Source organism: Phytophthora ramorum, assembly GCF_020800215.1.
Source record: "Phytophthora ramorum isolate Pr-102 chromosome Unknown Phyram_PR-102_s0006, whole genome shotgun sequence".
Taxonomy (NCBI): domain Eukaryota; phylum Oomycota; class Peronosporomycetes; order Peronosporales; family Peronosporaceae; genus Phytophthora; species Phytophthora ramorum.
The window spans coordinates 3389299-3414972 of NW_027150652.1; the positions used below are offsets into that span (position 1 = coordinate 3389299).

At 55.6% G+C, this 25674-nt stretch overlaps 10 protein-coding genes across 10 annotated transcripts; 7 read left to right on the forward strand and 3 right to left on the reverse strand.

Annotated features, from left to right (window-relative positions):
• Nucleotides 1-31: 31 nt before the first annotated feature.
• On the forward strand, nt 32-3790 carry KRP23_7943 (Serine/threonine-protein kinase dst1; the record flags this gene model as incomplete). The annotated part of the gene is made up of 1 exon (XM_067893321.1): nt 32-3790. One exon carries the CDS (start codon nt 32-34, stop codon nt 3788-3790), a length of 3759 nt encoding a protein of 1252 aa, XP_067745115.1.
• Nucleotides 3791-3980: 190 nt separating this feature from the next.
• Nucleotides 3981-7456, reverse strand: KRP23_7944 (Exocyst complex component 6B; the record flags this gene model as incomplete). The annotated part of the gene is made up of 14 exons (XM_067893322.1): nt 3981-4137; nt 4209-4606; nt 4667-4915; nt 4993-5113; nt 5186-5247; nt 5314-5406; nt 5470-5539; nt 5599-5990; nt 6069-6455; nt 6540-6656; nt 6729-6830; nt 6898-7038; nt 7117-7244; nt 7306-7456. The coding sequence occupies 14 exons, from the start codon at nt 7454-7456 to the stop codon at nt 3981-3983; spliced, it is 2568 nt and encodes an 855-aa protein (XP_067745116.1).
• Nucleotides 7457-9053: 1597 nt separating this feature from the next.
• KRP23_7945 (uncharacterized protein) lies at nt 9054-9635 on the forward strand (the record flags this gene model as incomplete). Its single annotated transcript, XM_067893324.1, has 1 exon — nt 9054-9635. The coding sequence occupies one exon, from the start codon at nt 9054-9056 to the stop codon at nt 9633-9635; it is 582 nt and encodes a 193-aa protein (XP_067745117.1).
• A 1616-nt stretch (nt 9636-11251) lies between these two features.
• On the reverse strand, nt 11252-11830 carry KRP23_7946 (uncharacterized protein; the record flags this gene model as incomplete). Its single annotated transcript, XM_067893325.1, has 1 exon — nt 11252-11830. One exon carries the CDS (start codon nt 11828-11830, stop codon nt 11252-11254), a length of 579 nt encoding a protein of 192 aa, XP_067745118.1.
• A 2058-nt stretch (nt 11831-13888) lies between these two features.
• Nucleotides 13889-14467, forward strand: KRP23_7947 (uncharacterized protein; the record flags this gene model as incomplete). The annotated part of the gene is made up of 1 exon (XM_067893326.1): nt 13889-14467. The coding sequence occupies one exon, from the start codon at nt 13889-13891 to the stop codon at nt 14465-14467; it is 579 nt and encodes a 192-aa protein (XP_067745119.1).
• A 1354-nt stretch (nt 14468-15821) lies between these two features.
• KRP23_7948 (uncharacterized protein) lies at nt 15822-16394 on the forward strand (the record flags this gene model as incomplete). The annotated part of the gene is made up of 1 exon (XM_067893327.1): nt 15822-16394. The coding sequence occupies one exon, from the start codon at nt 15822-15824 to the stop codon at nt 16392-16394; it is 573 nt and encodes a 190-aa protein (XP_067745120.1).
• A 1579-nt stretch (nt 16395-17973) lies between these two features.
• KRP23_7949 (uncharacterized protein) lies at nt 17974-18675 on the forward strand (the record flags this gene model as incomplete). The annotated part of the gene is made up of 1 exon (XM_067893328.1): nt 17974-18675. The coding sequence occupies one exon, from the start codon at nt 17974-17976 to the stop codon at nt 18673-18675; it is 702 nt and encodes a 233-aa protein (XP_067745121.1).
• Nucleotides 18676-19391: 716 nt separating this feature from the next.
• KRP23_7950 (uncharacterized protein) lies at nt 19392-19982 on the forward strand (the record flags this gene model as incomplete). The annotated part of the gene is made up of 1 exon (XM_067893329.1): nt 19392-19982. The coding sequence occupies one exon, from the start codon at nt 19392-19394 to the stop codon at nt 19980-19982; it is 591 nt and encodes a 196-aa protein (XP_067745122.1).
• A 2512-nt stretch (nt 19983-22494) lies between these two features.
• Nucleotides 22495-23085, forward strand: KRP23_7951 (uncharacterized protein; the record flags this gene model as incomplete). The annotated part of the gene is made up of 1 exon (XM_067893330.1): nt 22495-23085. The coding sequence occupies one exon, from the start codon at nt 22495-22497 to the stop codon at nt 23083-23085; it is 591 nt and encodes a 196-aa protein (XP_067745123.1).
• A 1692-nt stretch (nt 23086-24777) lies between these two features.
• Nucleotides 24778-25269, reverse strand: KRP23_7952 (uncharacterized protein; the record flags this gene model as incomplete). Its single annotated transcript, XM_067893331.1, has 1 exon — nt 24778-25269. The coding sequence occupies one exon, from the start codon at nt 25267-25269 to the stop codon at nt 24778-24780; it is 492 nt and encodes a 163-aa protein (XP_067745124.1).
• Between the last annotated feature and the right edge of the window lie 405 nt (nt 25270-25674).

Below are 25674 nucleotides of genomic sequence, written 5' to 3' on the forward strand. Positions count from 1 at the left end.
GGTTCAAGCGACTCGTCCCCGTTTTCTCTCCATGTCGAAGCCTCGGCGTGCGTCGTACGCCGTCACGAGTGCAGAGCTTCCGGTGTTGAAAACGCTGGGGCTGGAAGAAGTCGACCCCGAAGAGGTGTTCGAGCTCCAGCGCAAGGAAGGTGCCGGCGCTTTCGGTCGCGTGTTCCGAGCGTGCTACAAGAAGGACCGCACCCGACTCGCGGCGCTGAAAGTGATCCCCGTCGCTCTCGAAGCTGGCGAACGGGGCGAGGACATTGAAAGCGTGCGGCGAGAAATCCAATTCTTGCGCGAGTGCGACCATCCGAATGTCGTAGCATTTCATGGTGCTTACTACAAGGACGGCGCGCTCTGGGTGGCTATGGAGCATTGTGCAGGTGGGTCAGTGGGGGATGTTCGTCGAGTTCGGTCGTTGAGCGAGCGGGAGATCTCAGTCATTATGCGAGGGGCTCTACGGGGTCTTGCATACCTCCATTCCCGTCGCAAGATCCACCGCGACGTCAAAGGCGGCAACATCTTGCTCACGGATGCTGGGCAGGTCAAGATCGCGGACTTTGGCGTGTCGGCTCAGCTTCGAGACACGCTGTCTCGCCGGGGCTCGTTTGTAGGCACCCCGTATTGGATGAGCCCCGAGCTCATTCAGGACAGCGACTACGACTTCAAAGCCGACATTTGGTCGCTGGGGATCACGGCCATCGAGTTGGCCGATCAGAAGCCTCCGCTCTTTGATGAGCACCCCATGAGAGTCCTCATTCAAATCCCACGCAACCCGCCCCCGCAAGTAGCGCACCCGGAGAAATGGTCGGCCGCCTTCCTAGATTTCTTACGCTTTTGCCTACGCAAGGACCCGGCCGAGCGCCCGACAGCACTCGAATGCATGAAACACGAGTTCATCCGCCGCGAAGCGCACATTGAACGGGTATTTGCTAGTGGCGCGATGGAGGAACTTCAAGGCAAGCATCGTGCAGTAAAAGCAGCAAACGAAGCCCACCACAAAACGGGAGGCGAAGGTTCGCCAGCAACAAACGCTGTGGACTCTGCGTCAGAAAAAGCGGATGCCGTATCTGTGGCTGCTGTAGCAACGCCTACGATTGAGCAAGAACTTGACGATGAAATTGCTGAAGAAATTGGCGGTGGCGACGACGCGTTGAGTGAAGCTTCAGCATCCTCCTATAGCGATGCTGGAGACGAAGGAGAAGCCTCGAGCGGGCTGTTGGGCGACACATTTGAGTTCAAGGAGTCCACGACACCAGTTGCTGATACCACAGCAACACCTCCCAGCGCTGCCTCCAAACTGAGCGACTCTGCTGATGATCTATTGAACTTGTCGACCGATGAGTCCTTCGCTCTTGAGAAAGACCTCCCAGCTCTCAGTCAGGTGGACAGCAAGCTGCAAAAGTTTGATCGAGAAGTGCTAGCGCAAGCTACGAGCCACCAGCTGCAGATTGCCTCGAGTACTGCAAGCTTTCGCCAGCCAGCGACTGAGTTCAAACTGCTGCCCTCATCAGCAAAGTCTCCTGTAATCCGTGGAGCAGCAGGCCGCGATTCGTCGACTCGCTTTCTCAAGATGAAGGAGGCATCGAGGACTTCCAGTGGTGGAGCATTGAATTCAGTCTCTTCCGCTCTCGACGCGAAGAAGCCACCGAGGCCGACCTCATCAGCGATAGGTCTTCGCCCCAAAACATCATTGTCACCACCTCCTTCACCGTCCGTCCAGTCATCGTGGCTGTCGGTGTCGTCCTCGCAGGAAGATCCTCTTGCAAGTATCGACACTGTCACAAATGCCCGTGTGAATCGCTTGCTGTCATCCCTCTCAGCATCCTCTTCGTCACCAAGTCTTGCTGCCGCAATGCGCGCGTATAATGACCAACACGCAGCAGATACGCCAAGTCGAAGTGCCACGCGACAAAGTTTTAACTGGAGGTCCGTTGAGGCTGCACTTCCGTCTGCTAGTCCACCCGTCCACGCTTCCTTCCGCGACAACACCAACTCTAGCGGTAAGATCTTCATTGGAGACCCGTTTCGAGCTTCGCACGACGTGTGTGTCAAGTACAATTCCATTCAGGCTCAATACGAGGGTGCGCCGATGTCGGCTGAGTGGGCAGCCCTGCACCAGCAGTTTGGAATCGCTCTGTCTCACATGCGCTGTCGATCTTCATCTCCACACGGTGCAAGCGTAGAAGACCAGGTGCCAGCGCTCTTGCGGATGTTGCGCCGTGAGCTTGTTCGTCATGGTGGACTACGGTGCAAGTACATCTACCGGGTTTCGCCAGTTCAGGAAGATGTTCAACGCGCGAAGGCAGCGATAAACCGCGGGTCCTTTGAGCCAGCCCAGATAGCAGACCCACACGTGTACGGGAGTCTGCTCAAGATTTGGCTGCGCGAGTTACCCGCGCTGCTGCTAGATGCACTGGACGTGCAGGACCTTGCAGCTGTCACAAAGCTGGTGAATACCGGCACCTCGACGCGTATTGATGAAGACGACAACGGGCTACGTCTAATCGCTCCAGGGAATATTGACATCGTGGATGCTCAAATCACACGAACACTTCAAAAGCTGGGCCCGCGAGAGAATGCGGTCTTCCAGTGGCTTCTCGAGCACATGCTGGAGGTGAACTCCCATCGTACGTCAAACCACATGACGACGCAAGCTATCGCGACCGTAATGGCGCCAAACCTGTTTTCGTGCTCAGGAATGGCGCGTGCGTCCCAGGAGAACGCTGGTAACCTCATGCGCCAGGTCGTAACTTTCCTCCATGTGCTGCTGTCTTGGCGACGCGCAAGCCTGGCAACTTCGCCAACTCTTTTACTGGAGCAAGAAGAGAAAAACGTAGCAGCAGCATTTTCCGCTAGTACGGAGACACCGACAGCTAACGGCAAAGTGTCTGCGCTGCAAGAGCGCGTTCGCCAGTCACTTACCAAGCTCGTCAAGAGCCCAGAGTCGAGTCCAGAGGCCGAGGGTGACGACTTGGAAAACGCTTCATTGGAAGCGGTACTTCGCTGTCGCGTCGATCGCCTCTGGTCTGATTTGGAGAAGAGTGAGGTTACAACCGTGGAGACAAAGCGTCAAGAGCATGCACTGCGTCGAGTCTTCAGCGAGTTCCAGCAGTCGATGTTGCTGCTAATTGCACGCCACTCGAAGAGAACTGACGAATGTGTCTGGGCCAACGATTTGCTCAACAAACTGAAAGAGTGTCAGCAATTGGAGACACATATTCCTGAGTCTTTGGCAAGGATGAAGGAGTGGTTGGATGCAGCACTCTCGTTTGAAGCATTTTGCCGCCTTCTTGATCGTGAACAAACTACTCAAGACAAGTTGGAGAGGCTGCAGGCTCGATATGGCGGTACAACAGCTTCTCCAGACAACAACGCGGCGAATCAACGTGGAGCAAGTGCGTCGGACTTGACGTTTACCCGAAGCATGTTCAGCCACCTGACGCGTGTTCACCAGCACCAGCGCGAGACAGAGTGGGCTGCTGCTGATGAACAATCAACCACCGTTCAGTCCAACCAAAGCGAGGAGAGCAGCACCACGAGGACTGATAAGCTGTTACTTGATGGAGCCATACGACTGGCCAGCAGGAACCAACGTACCAGCGACGCACGGATATCTTCAAGTCTCCACCGCAACATGGCCAAACTGGGAGAGCGCCAGCCTGCCATCGGAAATCTGCTGGCTGTGCTTGGCGATCGCAATCAAAATCGACCTCAAACCGGGGTGCGGAGCCTTGGATGGCTGCAAGAACAGCTAATGGAGTCAATTCCGTCGTCTACTGCACTTTAGCGGAATACACAGCGTACACAATACGGTCAGCGATATGAATGAACATTGTTTGAGCTCCACAACTTAACGCAACATTCCAACGATGGCAGGTAGACGTAGAGGAGCAGAAAACAACAAGACGCAAGGCACACGTTGGCGCGCGGTGTTCCTTCCGTTCCGAAATACAGGAGCTCTTGCAAGTAGCGATAGCTTACTTCTTCGTACTTTTGGCTCCGAAGAGAGACTTCCTCGGCGCGTGAACGAATGTGGCGCCCCAAGCCTTTGATGAGCTCTTTCCATCCTTCATCTTTGCAAGCACGGCTGACACGGTATCCGAAGACAGGTGAGAATACTTGCCGCGGTTGTCTCTGAGCAAAGGAGCACGTAGAAGTTAGAAGCTGTAAGCAATTCCACAACAGTTTGATACATTCGTTCGTACCGTTGCTGGGGGTCCAGGAAAGTCTCCACAGCCCCCGAAACGAAGAGATCGACGAGATGGATAATAGGAACGAAGCAGTCCTTCAGCTGAGCAATCGGAACCGACTCGATGAAATCGAGCAAGACGTCGAGATTGCGCTTAAAGTTGGCAATACCCTCCATATTCAGCTTCTTCACAGTGGAGCCACTTAAGATCTGCTCGAGCGACTTGGCAAGGTAGCTGCAGGACGCAAAGTGTACAGCTTCTTGCACAGCTGGAGGTAGCTGCTCAAGCTGCGCAAAAGTCACTTTGAGATAGTTGATGAGGTCCCACATGGAAGGATCTGGCTGCGTGAGGACTGCGCTTGGGGTCCAGTTGAGGTAGTAGAAGCTCGAAAGCAGTTCGTCAATCTTTTTCAGCTGCAATATAGAGGTTAGTAAGTGAATCCGCCGCAATGAGACCAGCGAATAGATGCTTACCATCAATTCGCAGACCATATCTTGCGCTCTCGTTGTCGTACTCTCGAACTTCTTCTTAGCGGCAGCCTTGCTCAGAAGCAACCGGCTGGAGCAAGGCTTTACTAATTGCGTGTTGGCTCCACGAAGAGTGTTACTCACACTGTATCCATACGTCCGGGCTTCCCAGGCCTCCGTTTGCACTTTGACGAGCTCCTCAAAGCGATCGCATGCGCAGGCCAAAAACGATGCGTTCGTTCCCATCATAACTGCCTGTACGGACAAATTGTAATGTTGCAAAAGAATAAGTTGAGGCATCGATAGCATGACACTGCCCTTCGCAACAGTACCGTCGAAACTTGAAGGTCCGTATGCTGATCGATGACTTCGTTCAAGGTGTCGTTAAGAAACCCGAGCGCTTCGATGGTGTCATTTCGCACCCATTCACCCCAGTCGTCAATGTTAAGGTAGCTAGACCAAATCAGAACGCAACCCATTATTTTCTGCTCACAACACCACTCAAACGGCAAAGCGCATCCATACCGTTCGTAGTCGAACATCATCTGAACCAGCGCCTCAATGCTTGTGCAGCTCTTCACAACAACCTACAGTCATAAATGGTTTTAGGAATGAGTGACCTCTTGTCTGAGCCCGAATGCAACTGTACGTACGTCTGTGAATGGCAGCACTACTGGGTTTGCCACCAGATCGACGTTCTTCAGCATCCGTGCTTCTTCGTTTTCCAGTCCACAGCATTGTAATGTCTACACCACTCCGCTGTTAGTTTCGGCAGCCTTGGAGATGACTTTGGACATTGTGGTACATACCGTCCTGAGGTTATCCGATGAGACTCGAACGCGCTCGAAGGTATCACTCGACATGAACTCACCAAGCTGCCTGTTACACTGAAATCGTCAGTTGGGTTTGCGTATCGTCCCACGAAAAAAAATGCGTACTTCTTGGTATCTGCCATGACTGCATTTCGAAAGTGCGTGCCCAAGCGGCGGAACGTATCGAACATCAGCGTGGAGTTGTACTCGTGCACCTCGTCACTCAGTGTTCGGGCGCATACGATTGCTCTGAGCTTGATTTCGAGAATAGTAGCTGGAACGTTGATGGTCAGCACGGAGGTCGACACAACGCCACACAAACTCTGCATGACGAGATGGAATATCCCGTTGATTTCCTTCTTTGACAACAAGGCTGCATCCGAGTAGCGCCAAAGCAGGTGCTCAAGACAAAACGCCCCAGTGAACTTCTTGAACAGCACTTCATGCTGCGCCACGAATTTGTCCGGTGTGATCGTAGTGACTGCACCCCTTAGAAACGACGTCAGCTGCAGCTGGGGCTACATGGATGGAAAGCAATATTTTGTCAGCCCACTTCAGATAATTACACACTGCCTGGAATCAGGCACAAGTGTTACCAAGCGGTTCGCATTGTAGAACGCAGCTAGCTCAGGAACTTGGCTCATCACGCGGAAAACGTGTAAAATTCGCAGCATCGGCGACAGCTGTGACAGAGCTTCCTTCATGTAGTTGGCGTGGATGTTGCTTCGCTCACGTAGCGTATCCGCGTCCGAGTTGAATACTCTAATCGATGGCAACTTGAAAACATCATCACCCACTAATGACCTTCCAGAGTTCGAAGGGCTGAGCGACAATCGAGGACTGGTGGAAACATTCCCACTGCTGGATGATCTCCTAGGCCCAGCGCCAGGAGGTGCATGCCCGCACTTCTCCAGAATATCCTGCTCATAGTACTGCTCGCTAATTTGATTCTCCAGCCGATGAATAGCCGCCTCACCAACAGACTGCCGTTGTGCAAGTACGCAACGAGTTGATAAGTCAGTCACTCCGAGGTTTTATCGCCCGAACCGCAATATTGGAAAACCTACCATGGATGCCGCTCGAATGTCCTCCAGCCACACCGACGCACTTTTCTTCGCCTCGTCTTTAATAGTACGCATGGCAACTTGCATCCAATCGCTCATGCGCTGCGGGAAGAGCCGACCCTAATGAAAACGAGCAGTCCTCAAATGAGATTCTGAGCTGTGCATCACGCACCACAAGTAAAAAGTCTCTACCCGAAAGGCAGCGATTTCCACTCGTAGCTCCTCCAGCATTTTGAGAGCATGAAATAGTTTCCCCTGCTGGATGTAAGTTTCAATTGCTGCTGCAAGCGCCACCTGCCGATGATTTCAACGACTACGATCAGACCCGACCAAATAAATCACTACGACATCCTCTACGTACAATGCGTTGACATTGCTGCAACTTCTCAATAGATTCATCAATGTGCTTCTGCACAGTGTAGCACGTCGCCAGTGAGTCGTGGATGGACAGGACCCCAGACGTAGCTCCAGCCAACTCGCTCTGGAAGCGATCAATGTCACGCTGTCAAATAGTAGTAGTAGTAGTACTATGTTAGTATCCATATTCTAACTATTTCAACATTATTTTAACACTCCACACCTGGAGCTTGGACACGTCCGTCTTCATGCGGACGATTTCCTCGATCGAATCCACGAACTCCTGGTAGTTGGAGCTGCACACATTGCGGATCTCGTTTTCTTTGGTGGCCGCATACTCCTGCAGACTCGCTGCGTAGTAATGTTAAGAATTCTCATATCATTCAAACAATTATTATTTTGTCCTCCGCACCGGCGAAGTTGTTGCCCCACTGCTTCTCGATGGCCAACTGGATGCCAGACGCCAGGCGAGCGCGGGACTGCGCAATGTTCTCCACGAGCACGACCCACTCGCTCTTACTCTGCCACGTGCGGGACTGCGAGGACTTGGCGCCGGTCTCCATGGCTTGATATGCGTCCGTTGAAGATCTGCTCCAAATGGCGTTATGTAAACCACACACACAATAGTTGTGTAGCGTTGGTGTAACACTTGCCGGAGAACAAGGGCGTTGCCTTTCTCGGACTTTGCGCGGTCCCAAGCGTGAGGGGGTCATTTATTAACACTTGTCTGCGCAGCAAACTTGAGCCTCCGCCGTACCCAGCTCGGCTGTGTGGTTGGGAGGTTGCTCCCCTGCAACGCGATCACGACTTGCAGAGATGTACAACACATCTGTGGGTACTATCGCTTGCCCAGTGCGCCGCACGCCAGACAGCTCGATGAAGATAATATGCGAAAGCGCCATATGAAGAGGTTCCGGTCCACAAACTCCGCAGAGTGCTTGAATTTTAGGTTTAGACGGGCGAGCTCTTGTATCAATAAAGTTGTTGACCCGGAGGCCGGACTTGCGCACTTCCTGCGCGTTCACGCACAGCGAAGGGGAAAATACGGTTCCATTTGCGCCACTCTGGCTGGTTTTGCTCGCGCTGTAGTGCGAGTTGAACTACAACAGCAACTCACACCCCGGGATTAGCCAGTCGATGTTCACCCTGCGCAAATCGGCGCGGCTTTCCAGCGCAACACGTTGTGTTCATGCATCCCAAGCGAGAAACGAGCCTGTCGTGGTGTAGGTGATCTGTTGAGGCGCTTCGTATGAGTCTGCTCCGCAAGTAAAAACACAAATTTTGTGCGATGATTTCGATCGGTTGTGAGGGGTAACGATGAAAGAAGTCCAAAACTTTACGATGATATCTGCGTCGACGTAAGCTGCGTGACAGAGTGCCTTCTTACCAAACAAATTCTCGGCGAACTGCATTCCTTGTGATCAACTTCTGCTCCTGCATACGTTACCCTCGAATGGTGAAGCCGCTGTAGGCGGTGGACCGCTCGATCTCGCGCTTGCGGGGCTGCATCTCGCCCATGAGCCGGGCATGGCGTCGACGACGAGCACACCCCCACGCCCGTAGATTGTCGGAAAGCAGTAGGAAAAAGCCTGTGCGTGGTGCCGAGGCAGCAGGATAACTGACAAATTTCTAGAACCCAGCCAGCGACACGTCTACTATCATTTTGCGAAAAAGGTTCCCTTTTGCTTCTTTCGCGGGAGCGACGACGAAATAGACTGGTGACAGCTTGGAGGAGTTGTTAAACATGAACACTACGATGCCGCTCCCTGAATCCAGGTTGTCGGCCTTGCAATATGCATGATCGATTCAGCTCGTTGCGCTCTGTCGCGGCAGAATCGCATCAAGATGGCACGACTATCGTGACGCACAAGTCCCGCACTTCTGCTTGGGGCGTCGCATACGGGGCCCGTCCGCTGCCGCGTGGGGAAAGGACATTCGGCTTTCACACCGCCCAAAAGTGCAGGGAGGACAGGGTATGTTCGTCCGCCCTGCTGATCCTCACCACCGACAGCCGCTCGATAGACAAAACTCGGCGTCGTCCAGTTGGCTCACTTGTCAACTTTCCGCCTACGACTCACACAGTCTCAATCGGAGCCCAAGCACAAGTCAACCCCCACTCGACCGCCCTCATCAAGACCAACTCGCCAGCACTCATTGACCATGTCAACCGGGTCCACTTCCACGTTGATGCCGCACCTGCAGTCCCTCTCGCCTGTGACGCTCACACCGACTCGGGTGTCCAAGGCCTCAGCACCGCTCTCGTTCTTGGAAAAGATTGACCGCATCGAGATCAACCGCACCGCCATGCGCGGCGGTGTCGTGTACTACGTGCTCGACGTCTTCCTCGAGCACAGCACGTCGCGCATCCCGACCAACAAGACGGCCAAGACCGCTTCCACCGGTCGACCCGACTACCAGTTGGAGCGTCGTTTCAACGACTTCGCCAACCTCCGCTACCAGGTCTGGGCCTACGCGCAGCGCAAGCACCAGGACGGAAGTGCTTGCAAGTACTGCGACGCGTTCATGAGCTACATCGTGCACTCGATGTCACAGCCACGGTTATTCGTGAAGTTGGCCACCGGCGTGGACACGCGAAAGAAGTTGATGGCGACGTTCTGCAACGAGTTCATCAGCATGACTATCGGCGGCAAGACGGAGCCTCGGCCGCGCAACATCGCTTGTGACGGTTTCCAGGCCATTCCCTACGTGATGGAGCGCTTTTTCCGCAAGGAAGACGCATAGGCTCCCGCAGAGGAACCCTGCAATCGATCGAAGATTGTGCTGTGTATGTATTTGGCGAACGGTGAACAAGCAGACCGCGTCACCACATATCTATCCATATTTATTTTCTAGACGAGCATCTTCCAGCGAACATCATAGCGCACAAGAGTTCGAAGGTAAACTCGTCGCTTAGAAGTCTAGCAAAACCCAATACACCTACAACACTTTCACGCGAAACCATTGCTGTAGTACGTTGCAGCATGACAAACCCAAGGTGGCGGTTGCACAACGCGACGGCCGTGGTGCTTGTCTTTTGCTAGGCGAGCATTGCTAACCTCAACTCGTCTGGCCTCATCGGTTGCACGCTCGTCTCTTCATCCATTTGCGCTGGACTTTGCTAGTCATGTCTATGGTAGACCACTCGACGTGACCGACAACGTTCAAGCCTCCGTGAAGGCTACGAGTTCGTTTGGGCATCGGCTTGGCACGAGCGCTATCTCGAGCAGAAAGCTGAGACGTTTCGTATTCAGTTCCCATCAGGCGGGGACATTTCGTCGTCGGTGTCTAGCTTTCTCCACATGTTTGCTTCGGCACCAGACTTCAATTCTACTCGTTTTTGGCACAGATCACCACACTCCACTGCGGCCACCATCTCACGCAGAATCGGCAGACTTTCCACCAGGGCTGTGTTGGCAGCACTGCTGCTTGTGCTGCTAAACTGGCTTCTAGTCTACAAGCTCGCTTGTTTCATGCACTTTAACTCACGTTAAGCTTGCAATAGCGACGCCATATTCACGCACATATGCTACGTGAGAACTTCGGTATGCAATTTCAAGCACTCTGGCGATTTTCATGCATGCACCATGCCTTCGTACAACGGCGTAAAGGAGGCGAAGCTTTCTAAGGCAGCCTCAGAATGATGCCATGATTATTGGATCCTCGACTAAAAATGCTGAGGCTTCGTTTGCATTATTTGGCGTTGATAGATGGCGCCGTGTTCCTGGTCAAGGCGATGCTTGGCGTTGCGAAGGCACATCATTAGGAAAGACATCCCGCTACCAAGCTTATTATCATGCACCATAGATTCCCAGCGAAATGGCCCCGGCAACTTGTGGCGTAGTCACTCAGGCTAACCGGAGTAAGGGGAGGAATGGCAATACGTGAAATATCACCACCACGGTGTCCACTTGGCCCTAGCTTCTTTGCCTAGCAACACGACCAACGTGGATGCTGATGGTGATTGCTCTCATCGCAAGCTTGTCGGATAGTACTCAATGTCCTCAGACAGACCGCGACAATATGAGCAAGCAACCTTGCACGACACCATGTTGAAGCTTACATGCTAACGTGGCGCGAGTCGACTAAGAGAGGGCCACGACTCATACGAGTCAACCAACAACTAGCCAAGCTTCTGGGTGGCGTGGCATCACCAGCACGGCTAGAATTGCGAACAAGACTGATTGGCAAGACCGTGAACGAACCATTTATCATGAGCGTGAATTCGCTTCGTTGATTCTTGGGGTATACACGTTGATAGTCGGCGTCTACTGATAGCTAAGGCAGCTACTGTACTTGCTTGCCTAGAGAATAAATACGAATATGGTACAGCGACGCCCTGCTCCCTGCACGGCCAGAGCTTATGCGTCCTCCTTCTGAAAGAAGCGCTGCACCACGTACGGGATAGCCAGGAAGCCGTCGCACTCGAAGTTGCGCGGCCGGGGCTCCGACTTGCCGCCCAGCGTAATGGCCATGAACTCGTTGCAGAACGTCGCCATCAGCTTCTTTCGCGTGTCCACGCCGGTGGCCAGCTTCACGAACAAGCGCGGCTGCGCCATCGAGTGCACGATGTAGCTCATGAACGCGTCGCAGTACGTGCACGTGCAGCCCTCCTCGTGCTTGCGCTGCGCGTACGTCCAGACCTGGTGGCGCAGGTCGGCGAAGTCGTTGAAGCGGCGCTCCAGCTGGTAGTCGGGTCGGCCGGAGGACGCGGCCTTGGCCGACTTGAGCGTCGGGATGCGCGACGTGCTGTGCTCGAGGAAGACGTCGAGCACGTAGTACACGACGCCGTCGCGCTCGGTGGTGCGGTTGATCTCGACGCGGTCGATCTTGGCCAGGAACGAGAGCGGCTCCGAGGCCTTGGACGAGCGCGTGGGGGTGACGGTCACAGGCGAAAGCGGCTGCAAGTGCGGCATGATCGTGGCGGTAGTGGAGGACATTGTCGTGCTGCTGTGTTGGTGGTCGAGTGACTCGAGTGCTTGGGCTGCGAGTGGCACAAGGAAAGTTGACGAGTGAGCTAACAGACCCGCGCCTCCGCGTTGCGCGCGGCTGTCGGTGGTGAGGGTCGCTGTCCGCCCTGCGTGCAGGCAAGTCCCGTCTCGCGCTCTGCTACGATGGGCGGTTGGCGAGGGCGGACAACCGTGAAGTTACCCATCACCGCCAGCCAATCTGCACCCGTTCATCTTCAGCTTCGTGCGCTCATTGGCTGGGACGGCAGCACCAAGCACCAGAGCACCGCAATCCGCCGGCGGGACCACCCCGAGATAATCACAACGGGACTGCCGGCGCGGCCAATGGGCCACGCCGTCTCAGCAAGGATTGGCGCAGCGAGTTATCGCCCGTGACACTGCGGCCGTGGCAGGTCTCGTTCTGCTTGGCGTCGCTGTCTGGTGGTCGCGAGAAGACGTCTGTACCGTTATTTGCTCCTTCTCAGCAGGCCGCTGGTCAGCAGCGCGCATAGATGTACATGTATTGCGCGAGCCACACGGAGCGGGTTTAGATGGATGCCGCCCCACCCAGCGAGACAATAGTGGCGGCCACCTTCACCGTGCCATGTTGCGCTGCCGAGGATGCGAGGCTGCTTCGTTGTCAGCCGAGTTGAGGCGCGCGCTGACTGGCCCCAACAGCAGCACCATGGCTCTCCTGTGATCCTTCAGTGCAAGTGACTCACTGAGGGGGCGACACCGACTTTGGCGACCACGACGACAGTACAGGATCGCCTGCGACATTTGTTTTTGTGTAAAACTGAAGTTCAGCTTTACCTCAAATGTCGGCGGTCTGACCCACTTTGCCAACTGCCGAGATCTCGGCGTTTGTATGCCGCGGTTGCCCCGTCGCAGGTGGAATTCGCTGCGCGTTTATACAAAAGCCGGCAAGATCGCCGGCTTCTGAGCAGGTACCTCCAGGTACAAATCTGCTTCATGATAGGTGGCCGCCGGGCAGGATCCACTCCGCTTCTCGCGGAGAGAACGACGGCGCGACGATACTGTAGTATGATAGGTGTGCGTGGTCGTCGCAGCTGGCAGAGCCGCTCTGCGAACACAAGGTCTCTGCTCCCCGACCTGAGACCGAGCACATGTACCAGGACTGCTCCCTCGCTGGCTGGCTGGTCGGCAGCGAGTGCGCTCCCACACGAAGCAAGGATGAATGCACGCCTGCGCTGGCTTGGCAGGCTGACGCCGCCGCCAAAGATCGGCGAAAAGCGAGAGGGCAGCGTTGCAGGCCTGGATGCATCGTACGACCCCAAACACCAGGCATTGGTGTCGGAAATCGGAAGATAAGCCGCCACCACTCACTGCACAATGAGACAGTCGCGCTGGCGGTGCCGCTCGCGCCTCAACTCGGCTGACAACGAAGCAGCCTCGCATCCTCGGCAGCGCAACATGGCACGGTGAAGGTGGCCGCCACTATTGTCTCGCTGGGTGGGGCGGCATCCATCTAAACCCGCTCCGTGTGGCTCGCGCAATACATGTACATCTATGCGCGCTGCTGACCAGCGGCCTGCTGAGAAGGAGCAAATAACGGTACAGACGTCTTCTCGCGACCACCAGACAGCGACGCCAAGCAGAACGAGACCTGCCACGGCCGCAGTGTCACGGGCGATAACTCGCTGCGCCAATCCTTGCTGAGACGGCGTGGCCCATTGGCCGCGCCGGCAGTCCCGTTGTGATTATCTCGGGGTGGTCCCGCCGGCGGATTGCGGTGCTCTGGTGCTTGGTGCTGCCGTCCCAGCCAATGAGCGCACGAAGCTGAAGATGAACGGGTGCAGATTGGCTGGCGGTGATGGGTAACTTCACGGTTGTCCGCCCTCGCCAACCGCCCATCGTAGCAGAGCGCGAGACGGGACTTGCCTGCACGCAGGGCGGACAGCGACCCTCACCACCGACAGCCGCGCGCAACGCGGAGGCGCGGGTCTGTTAGCTCACTCGTCAACTTTCCTTGTGCCACTCGCAGCCCAAGCACTCGAGTCACTCGACCACCAACACAGCAGCACGACAATGTCCTCCACTACCGCCACGATCATGCCGCACTTGCAGCCGCTTTCGCCTGTGACCGTCACCCCCACGCGCTCGTCCAAGGCCTCGGAGCCGCTCTCGTTCCTGGCCAAGATCGACCGCGTCGAGATCAACCGCACCACCGAGCGCGACGGCGTCGTGTACTACGTGCTCGACGTCTTCCTCGAGCACAGCACGTCGCGCATCCCGACGCTCAAGTCGGCCAAGGCCGCGTCCTCCGGCCGACCCGACTACCAGCTGGAGCGCCGCTTCAACGACTTCGCCGACCTGCGCCACCAGGTCTGGACGTACGCGCAGCGCAAGCACGAGGAGGGCTGCACGTGCACGTACTGCGACGCGTTCATGAGCTACATCGTGCACTCGATGGCGCAGCCGCGCTTGTTCGTGAAGCTGGCCACCGGCGTGGACACGCGAAAGAAGCTGATGGCGACGTTCTGCAACGAGTTCATGGCCATTACGCTGGGCGGCAAGTCGGAGCCCCGGCCGCGCAACTTCGAGTGCGACGGCTTCCTGGCTATCCCGTACGTGGTGCAGCGCTTCTTTCAGAAGGAGGACGCATAAGCTCTGGCCGTGCAGGGAGCAGGGCGTCGCTGTACCATATTCGTATTTATTCTCTAGGCAAGCAAGTACAGTAGCTGCCTTAGCTATCAGTAGACGCCGACTATCAACGTGTATACCCCAAGAATCAACGAAGCGAATTCACGCTCATGATAAATGGTTCGTTCACGGTCTTGCCAATCAGTCTTGTTCGCAATTCTAGCCGTGCTGGTGATGCCACGCCACCCAGAAGCTTGGCTAGTTGTTGGTTGACTCGTATGAGTCGTGGCCCTCTCTTAGTCGACTCGCGCCACGTTAGCATGTAAGCTTCAACATGGTGTCGTGCAAGGTTGCTTGCTCATATTGTCGCGGTCTGTCTGAGGACATTGAGTACTATCCGACAAGCTTGCGATGAGAGCAATCACCATCAGCATCCACGTTGGTCGTGTTGCTAGGCAAAGAAGCTAGGGCCAAGTGGACACCGTGGTGGTGATATTTCACGTATTGCCATTCCTCCCCTTACTCCGGTTAGCCTGAGTGACTACGCCACAAGTTGCCGGGGCCATTTCGCTGGGAATCTATGGTGCATGATAATAAGCTTGGTAGCGGGATGTCCTTCCTAATGATGCATCGTCTTGACCAGGGCAAGACCGGGGTTGTTCGGTACCGATAAAAGCTTCACACGGGGGTCGTATAGGTCAAAATAGTGCGCATTTGTTTGTTTTGATCCAGTTAGGTCGACACCAAATCGGCGACTAAATGACACTGAAGGATGACAACGCTCATACCCGGCTGTGCGGGCAGATGTCGCCTGCCATCAGTCTCGTCGACTTTATCGACCAACGTGCAACAAACGCTACATGTACAAGTCGTATCCTACTAATGACGCTTTCTGGATGATTATCTGGCAACGTCGATGGTCAGTGCAGTGCTAACCACCGCGCCTCGAATCAAGGTCCTCGACGTCCTCCCCGATGGTACCTTGCGCTGCCCCGGATCATGCCGGTGATGTGGCTCTGCTGCGTGCAGATCGGCATTTTTCATGCCTCGGAGACAAGAGGGCACTGGACCTATGGCCAGCTTAATCGCCTATCCTGAATATTCCGGCCCTGGTGTCGCGGAGCACTGCGTGCAGAGAAGGCGAAAATGGCATCCAGCCGCTTTCTCCATACGGCGCTCGGGTGGTCGGGATGGCTGCAACACACGCGTGAAAATTACCCGATGGGTAAAAATACTTGTCCTGGCCACATGAACTGCTGTGCGTGGTGAGGAACTGTGCTTCAGTTCTCAATTCGACACCTGCACGTCAAGTCTGCTGCTTTGCGTGCGTCCCTGCCGCAACAGAGTCGCCGAACGCCGCCATTCACATTATCACATCATGGCCCACTTCTGGGAGCGCGCATGGGCGCCACCACTCACCCCGGTCTGCTTGACCCCACACCGCTCGTCCAGCGCAGTGGAGCCTATTGGCGTGCTGGAGAAAATTGACCGCGTCGAGATCACCGACTTCGCGGACATCGGCGGCGTCGTCTACTATTACGTGGACGTCTACCTGAAGCACCACACGAACCGCATCCCGACCAACAAGCGGCTGGAGGCGGCGCGCCGCGACGAACCCGACTACACCATCCAGAAGCGCTTCAACGAGTTTGCCAACCTGCGCTACCAAGTATGGAGTTACGCGCAGCGCCAACACGACGGGGGCTCAGCGTGTAAGTATTGCAGCAAGAACATGGACTTCCTCGTGACCAGCTTCTCACAGCCGCGGTTGTTCATCAAGTTATTCGTCAAGGGCAAGAAAATCCGTAGTCGGCTGCTGGCGAAAGGCATCAACAAGTATATCGAGCTGGCCATCGGCGGGAAGGAGGAGCCTCGGCAACGCTTCTACAACTGCGACGGCTACATGACGATTCCTGCCCTGGTTGAGCGGTTCCTCCGCGACGACGCATGAGTGCGCTGTGAATGGGATGCACCACCGCCCACCGCACGCTTTTGAGAGCTTTTCGGCTGGAACCTCTGGTGATCGCGAGCACGGCTGCCTTTGATACTGTCAATCTAAGTTTATTTAGTGTCGTCTGTAGAATAGTAAGACAAGGCAGCCCCATCGCGACCGACAGCAATGACCAAGTAGTAAATCTAAATCACGTTCGCGTATTATAGTTATAGCGTCGTGGAGCGTTGTGTTCATGCGTGCTGCAGTCGAACGATCTCCGAAATCTAAGGCTCACCTGAACTTGAGGGTTTCCTGAAGTTACGCCATCGCAGCTTAGCGCTTGTAAATCCCATCGACATGCGCCCGGTGCATGAAGCTTCGAACCAGGCTAGTTCGTACACCACTACTTCTCTGCAGCAAGCATTGAGTACGTCGTGCTCAGTCTACTCCTTCACACACACTTGCTTCAGTGGGCTGCTCACCCACACAATACACGGCCGAAGACGCTAACCCGGGCTACTCAGGTCACTTGCGCGCGTTCTGGCAGCAGTGGACGCTGGAAGTTGCGTTGTCGCCTGATGCAGTGCCGAGAACACCGTAGCATTCCGCTGCTCCAGCGGCCGACGTGTTTACCGAGTCCAACCTTACCGCACGTCCGTCGGCTGCGGTAATCAGTGTTGAAGTTGGCCGAATCCAGCGCATGTGCGTCACGAACGGACTCCGACTCGACCTGCTTCTTCACTTCCTTGGCTCGGACTTGCACCGCAAACTCCAGCGCTTACACGATAGCACTGCCCTACAAAAGAGCCTGCATCGCCGCTATGAACGCCGCTATGAGCGCCGCTATGAACGCCGCTATGAACGCCGCTATGATCATCAGCGCTTGGGGCATATTTTCTTGAGATGTGGCTTGAAGTTGGTTATTGTGTGGTACACACCAAGCGAAGCCATGTCTTGGTCCCAAAGAGACGAGCTCACGTGCTCGAGCGTGCTCTTTGCGGCGGGCCTGACTCGAAGAAAGCGGCGATAACCGCGCCATGTGGCCAGCGTTTAACAGTGTCGGACAAAGCGCGGTGCGAGCAGTTTGGCACTCACACGTATTCGCCGTCATGGAGCGCACGCCGAGGTTCGACTCCGAGCTTGACTCACTTCTCGCTTGCTGGTTGAGCATCTCCTTCAGCTGCGTCTTTGCACTCATTGCAGTTGGTCCTCCGAAGTGGGACCCCGTCAAACTCATTCAGCTTTCCATAGAAAAGCAAAATACCCAACTTTTGACCCATTCTGGGCAGGCAGCGCAAGAGTTTATCCTGTAATGCATGACACAAGGAAGGAGCCCCCGCTGCCGCCATGACATCATGCAGCACACGGACCTATGGATAATTTCACAACAAGCGCCGGCACAGCCTCCGCAAACAGCTCGGTACATCTCGGTGGGATCGCTGAAAAATGGGCATTACCCGTTCTTTTTCTGCAATCGTGATCATTGTATCGAAACCTTTCCTTCCCACCCACCAGCAGCGATAATGATTAGACCATTCGCAGTTCTGCCGACTCCAGCCAACTACAAGACCAGCTAAACCAAGCACCAGCACCCGCCATGATGAGGATGATGCATCGCTCGCACAGCCTCGAGCACGAGGAGATGCGTCCGGCGTCGCCCGCGTGCAAGCCCGGCGCGCCTAGCATGCTGCTCGTGCCGGACCTGCAGCCGCTGCGCATGTGGCCGTGCCACTACGCCAAGGCGGCGGACGCGCTGGGCTTCCTCAAGGCCATCGACCACGTCGAGGTGAACGAGACCGTCAAGCGCCAGGGCAGACTCTGCTACGTGGTGCAGGTGTTCCTCAAGAACCCAGAGATCCGCATCCCCACGTCGCGCAACTCGGCCACGCGCCGGTCCGCTGCTGATGGGTCGCCACCGCGCCGCCTCAGCGTCACGGAGCTGCCACAGGACGCCGACTACCAGGTGGAGCGCGAGTTCTCCGAGTTCGTCAAGCTGCGCTACAACGTGTGGGTACACGCACAGCAGCCACGCCCCACGCGAGGGTGCATCTACTGCGACGACATCACGGCGTTTGTGGGAGACTCGAGCAAGCGGCCGGCGGGTCTTGTGGACAAGATCTGGGCCACCAAGACCCACCGCAAGGACATGATGCAAGCGTATCTGAACCGGATGGTGGCGCTCGCCATCGGCCGCGGAGGCGACGGCCAGCGGAGTCCGCACTGCCACGGCTTCGACCACATCCCGTACCGCCTCGTGCGCTTCTTGAAGAAGACCGGAGAGGTCAACCATCTGCGCTAGAGCGGGAGACACTTGACGTATTCGACGAGTGGACACACCGCCGCTCTAGAGGAGCCACAGTTATTCATATATTTATTGTTTTAGGCGATTTCCTGTGTTCGTGCATGTAAACAAGGTGTCGAGCAACAGAGTGCGTGTGCTATTGCAGTAATCTCTCTTCAATGACGGCGCAAAGCTCCCAACTTGAAGTGCAGTCGTCTATGCTCCAGGCGCCGATGTGGAGGGGTCTCAAGCCTCTGGGCGTTCACGACGATCGAGCTGGGGTTGACAATAGGTAGAGCAAATCTTGGACGCGATATTTGCCTAAACGCCGACAACAGCGCTGATGGCTGAAGCGCAGGGCAAGTGCCCCAAAGCCTGCCGACAACAATCAGCCCCTTTCGTGGCGCTTCCTGCTAGTGACGACAAACAGCGTGACGAACACAGCAACACGATCGATTCGACCAACGCCCATGCGTCGTGTCGAGGCTCGAGCACCAGCAGAGCAAGAGTGGCAACATGTATTCGGCTTCAGCGACCTGCCCAGGTCGCGTGGACATGAACGCTTTGAGACGGGGGAGATACCTATCATCTCCGTGGTGCACAGTAGTTCACCACTTACCAGCCATGACGCACACAATTCCCGTTTCCCTCCGCCTGCTGCACCACGATCCCAGCGATACACCGCCACACACCCACAACTCAACTTGCCAGCCACGCCTAAGTCTCCGTTAAACATGCTCGCCGAAGCCCACCACACCGACGATCCGTTCCTCCGCAAGGTCTCGGCGCCGGCGCTACAACCCAAGCGCATCTGGCCCAAGTGCTACTCAGAGCCGCTCACCTTCCTCAAGAACATCGACCACATCGAGATCAGCGACACCAAGACCGTGGACGGGGTCGTCTTCTACGTGCTGGATGTGTACGTGCGCCATCAGCTCAGCCGCATCCCGACCAACAACAAGCAGCACCTGGAGCAGAAGCCCGACTTTCGTGTGCTGCGCCGCTTTAGCGAGTTCGAGACACTACGCGAGCGCGTGACAGCGGCCTCGCAGCAGCAGCTCATGGCCACGTGCCCGTACTGCGACTCCATCCGCGTGTTCATGTTCGCGTGCTACCGCCGACCCACGGCCTTCATCAAGCTGTGCACAGGCCCGGAGGCCCGCAAGCAACTGCTATTGCACTTCATCAACCGCCTTATCGAGTACGCCGTGGGGCACCCCAAGTCGGACGTGAACACGCGCCCGCAGGACGTGTGGTGCCTCGGCTTTCAGTCCATCCCCGTCCTCGTGGAGCAGTTTCTTCAGCGGCGGAACTACGTCGCATGAAGTCGAGTAGCGTGAACGTCTGTACATGTAGATCTTAGTTGAAATTAGCAAGTACATGTAATACACAACTCTCAATTCGTATCGTGAGTGTTGAGCTGCTCTTTTCGCCGTACGCACTTTGGGGTAGATTCCATATGGGGTCAGTTACCGGATTGAACTGGATCAGGGATCAGAAACTACCCCGTTATATAACCAATATATTCTGATCAACTACCCTGACCCAGAAAATAGTCACCCAGTTGCCATATAATATGTCTTACTAGTTCTTTATTATAGTCCATAATTTTTGGATGTGGATCGTGTTATCCAATAGGAGATGGATATAATATTGTTTTTAGCCAATTGAAAATGGCTTCACTGATGACTTCAACGTGAACTATGCTTACGGGCATTTGGCAAGGGCGAGCGGATGCGAGCGCGAGCCTCACTGTGTGCATTCATTGATTGCCAACGCCCGCCGATCAGGCGGGGATGTTTAAGCGAGCGAGCAAGGCGAGCGCTGCAACGAGTTATTTTTTTTTTTGACACCGCGCCTGGCCGAGTCGAGGACTTAGAGGCCGGGGTGGGGCAGGCCGCGCAGCGGCGCCCCCCGAGCGAAGCGAGAGAGGGGCGGGCCCACGGCTATAAGTCCGCAGACGAGAGCCAACGCGCGAGTGTCCGCCTCCCTCAGCATTGCTGAAGTCAGCATAAAGCCGCTTATGATTTGTGTCAGCTGCCAAACCGCGCATTATTTTTTGGGTCAGGGTTGATCAGAGTTTACCATTTTGTGTGCACCTATATCACAGTTGGGACTATTTAAAATCTGATCCAGACCCAGTTCAATCCGGTAGCCGATCCCAAAAATATATAACCGCACTTTGGCGAGGACAAGCAGCTCCAGGCAGCTCCACAACTTGCGGCGAGTATCAAGCGAGAAAATGAACTCGAAGACTTGCACGTTGAAGTAATACATCTGCTAGTTTCACAAGTGCGGTCGCCTCAATAAGTGCAAAAGACGTCTACTAGACGAAGAAGGTGTGTGTGTTCAAATGCGATTGTATCAAGAAAATCGGAGATGGAGACGGCAACAGCCCTTGCACTTTGCCACTGCCACGTTACCTTCTTTCAGAGGAGTTTTCGTCTCATATAGGCGAGTATTCAATCCGCCTACTTCGACGCGCATTCAGCAGGTCTTCCGCTTGGCAGAGATGCTATAGTGGCGACTCAAAATGCAAGTTCCAAACTGGCAAAGCGAACGCAGCATTCATGGGGGGAAACATGAATCGCTGAGCTATAATAATACTTTCCCCAAGGTGCCATGCTCACCACTGTGAATGCCCCCCTTGCAGACGCAGCACCAACATGCTGCTTCGTCAAACCACACGTTTTTATAATCGATTCGCATTCAGTCACGAGACAAGTCGGTTGAAGCCCGCGACAGGACCGGAATGGCGTTTGGTTCGCAAAGCTGCTGCTGCAGCTTTCACTGTTGAACTTGCGCGCTACCGCACTCGACTCCTGCAGACAACAGCAGTTCAATGGAGTGCCTGCGGAACGTTCAGCAGCAGCAGGCCGTCACAGGCGGCACACTCACCCGTCTCACTCCTGTGAACCTCATGCCCGAGCGGTACTCGCGCCACATGCAGATCCTGACCAAGCTCAAGCAGATCTGCAGAGTGCAGGTGTCCGGCATCTCCAGCACCAGGCGTAGGTACGTCATCGACATATTCACTCCCTCGCAGTCTACGACCCGCATCCCCACCAGCCTCAAGGCCGCTGACGCAGCGCTGACTGCAGCAAAGGGACAGCAGCCCGCCGCACTCTTCCGCCAGCCAGATGCGCACATGGAGAAGCAGTTCTCCGACTTTGTTCAGCTCCGCGACGAGCTGTACGAGTGCTGCCAGACGGCGCACCCGTTCATGAACTGCTCGTTCTGCAACGAGGTTGCCCGCTACCTGCTCCTCGGAGCGGTGCTACCGGGTACGCTACTCATGTGGATGCTTCCGCAGCACCAGAAGACGAAAGCTGTGCAGCGGTTCATTGAGGCCCTGTTGCAGCTCGCAGTCTCGTGCCCTGTCGCCGATTCGGACGCGTGCCCGTGCCAGGAGAAGCTTCCGCGGCAACTTTTCAAGTTCCTCTTCGTGGATTCGGACCCGTTGGCTTGAAGATTCCCGTCAGGGTGTCGCTTATTTAGTGGGGCAACGACTTCGCACGAGACCTGTCTGCAAACAGCTCCGTCCGAGCTCTCTCCCCCGACAGCCCAAACTAATAAAAAGTATCATCGATTTCGAGCTTGCCTTTGCCCATTCACCATTTTCTCTCTCGATCGTGTGGCTTACGTATTCCCTAGGTTGAGTGTTGGTCGGTACCTTTTAAGTGGTGGTGTCCGTGGATGAGCACCAAGCTGAGTCACGGGGATCTAGCAATCCATAGGATTGGACGATGCCAGCCTCTTAGGCTGCCATGGAGCGCTGCCATCAGTTTTGAATAGACTTGCCTGGCAACAGCAAGCCCACCTTGTTTTCAAGCTATCATGAGCACGGCGACGACTTCCGGCTCGGCATCCCCAAACGACCATAACGGTGACAAACTTGGGGGTCTTGCTGTAACAACGATGACTGTACAAACTCGTGGCACGACCCGTAGCGCGCGTCGTATTTCTACAGAGATGCTGCAAAAAGTGGGGTCGATTTCGGTGGTTGCTGCTTCATCGAGCAGCGAGCGCGTGCCGCTCTTTGCGGTCGCTATTTTCACGAAGGCAGCCTTTGATCGCCCCGCATCAACAGCTGGGGCATCGCTTCGAGTCGCCCGTGAGCCGGCGTATTGTATCAAGAAGCAACTCGCAGACTTCGCGATCCTGCGCTCAGCGTTCCGTCGCGCCGTACAAGTGACGCATCTGCTGTCAAGCTGCGCTTTTTGTAAGGCGATAAAGGCGCAGTGTGCTGCGAGCGAGAAGGAACTCGAACACGCTTCAAGCGACCAAGACGCGGTTCAGCTCTCCCTGCAGCAGTTCATGAACGGCATCCTCGGGTTGATTGTACCTCTTCGCCTTTCGAAGGACGAGCGCGTGTGCTACGGGAAGTTGCAGTGCTGGCACCTTGTAACTCAGTTTATTATGCAGTGAAGTTTGCTGTTTCGTACGCTCTGCACTGTTGTTGCCTGCTGCATGTATCGCATGCAACTCAACTGCCAACTTCAACTTGGGCAATGATTTCTCCAAATCAATTCCAATTGGCATTGATCTACCTCGACTAACGCGTGGCACAGGGTGCTTGCCTTCTCATGGCACTTCTATGCCGGTCAGCACACGCTCTGATCGTCGGTGGCGCGTGAGTGTTGTTGAAGCACAAGGCCAGACTCTTTCCATCGACCGTTTGAACAAGCTCGCTGGACTCGCAAGCGTAGGCAACGAGCCGCTGCCAGCGACACCAGCAACGAGAGTGAGATTCAGGAGGACCACACGAGGTCAGATTCTCCAGACGCTCATCTAATCAAGAGGATTACAATAGCCTAGTGGTATCGCCCTGCTTCAGCGGTTAGCGCGTAGGAATCGCCGTGAGAAAGCTTGCTAACAAGAGAGCCGGGGCCGACAAATGAACCGGGAACCTCGCGGCGAATCAGGCCGATTGGATGCGTACCGTGTCGTCTGCGCTGTGGTTGATGATGACTCTTGTCCCTTTCTTTCTTGCCCCATTTGGATCACGCTTTCACTCTCAAATTGTCCACGACCGGCTCAAGTCGAGTGACTGAGCATGCAAAACGCAGCTCGATCAACAGCTTCGCCTTCATCACATGGCAGCTTGCGTCCGCTGCCAAATGCTCACTCGGTTGATACGACAAGAGCTTCCACGTCCTCCACTACTCAGCGCCGGCTATTGACACTGCAGGAAATCGACAGTGTGTTCGTGTCAAAAGCAACCTCGCGTCTTCAGGGCACAACACACTACACGCTGGAAGTGTACACCAGTCGACCAATTACGAACCCGAGGGACTCGAACGCAACGTATCCGAAGTTAAGTGATGATGAAGGAGACGGTGATCGACAGCCAGCTTACCGGATCAAAAAGTCGCTTGCAGAGTTTGATGGTCTCCGTCGAGCGCTGTACAGCGCGTCGCACTTGGCTCACACGTACGCGTCCTGCGAATTTTGCAAGGAGATGATCCTGTACATTGACGCAGGGGACACAAGATTCCGTACCAGCGTTCTTCGGCTCCTCGTCGGTCGAGACAAGGTCATTGGATCGCTGCAGCAGTTCGTGGACGACATCTTAGACATGGTGATACATTTTGCTTCCATTGAGAGCACGCCGTGGTGCTCGGGTCAAGTACAAAGTCACCAAGCCGTGCGCCAGTTCCTTCTTCCTTGCGCGCCAAACAGCTGAGGACTCTCAACTATCTTGAATACAATGTGTGGACTTCTGCATGCAGACTTGTGTATATGTATATATCCTTTACAAGGTACTAGTACCGGTAAAGCAAGTGCACACATGAGCGTCAAACGACGAGGACACATGCCTCGACGCTCTGCGCGGACTCTATATCCTTTAGAAATGCCCAAGTGAGCTGCATGAAAGCAGTGTGGCGTCCCAATTTCCTGTGGCGCAAAGGGTCTCCTTTGGCGCTAGGCGGGTACGCTCGCAAGTGGAGCAATCTGCTCGTGGCGTCCCTATTTCCTGCATCAATCAATAGGTGATGCTAGGCGGGTACGCTCGGTCCTGCCCGAGTCCGGCTAGTTTAGCTGGGGTCGGGAAGGCTGAGCTTATAGACATGGCGCGACAGCTAATTGCTGGGCGTGCATCGGTCATCCCGTGGCGATTTATACTTCATCGCGCGGCTGCATGAAGCGAGCCACGATGGCAGCGAACTCCGGATGGTCCTCAGCGCCCAACTGTGCGGCGAACATCAAGAGTTGGTTCAGGAACGTGGTCAGCGGCTCCATCTGCAGGTTCATGCCGCCCTGCCACGACGGCGTCAGGAGACGCGGACGCTCCCAACAGTAGGCCATGTACGTGGCTACACGCTTGCACTGCGCGCAGTGGCTGCCGCGGCTCACGCACGACTGGATCTGCGAGCGCATCGTCTTGAGCTCCGCGAACGTGCACCGGAAGGAGTAGTCCGGGGTGCGCTCCTGCGGCTGCGACTGTGGCTGGTCGGCGGCCAGTCGGAAGTACACGTTCACGACGGCGTTGATGCCTCTGTGGCTGTCATGGGTCGCCACGACGTCGGCGACGGGCTCGGCGCGCGAGTGGTTGCACGGGTCGCCGCCCAGGACGGGCTCGAGCGGCCGGATCGAGAGCGACTGCAGCATGATAGTGTCGGGGACTTGGCTGGTACGGTGATAATTCAAGAATGGACGGCGGTGCGGTCGCTTGCATCGGCTGGCAAAAACGCGGGCGCCCGGCAAACTGCAACCGGTTGCCTCGTTCTCTCTTGCAAAGATTCGCCTGAATCTTGCGCCACGCCATGCAGAACGCCAGCCACAAGAGCGTGCGTGCGACGAACGACTGGCCGGCAGTTTGCCCTGCAAACGAATCGATTCCCGCGCTTCAGCTTTGCGCGCGTCACATTTTCTCGCTTCAGATTTGCGTGGCGAGCGACATGCGCTCAGTCGCGTCGACCCGGACACCTCGACAAGGGCGGGTGCCGGCCGGCATGGGGCCGCTCGACTGCCTATCTTGTGCAGCGTGGCCTGCAGGCGCAGTCGATAGGCGGC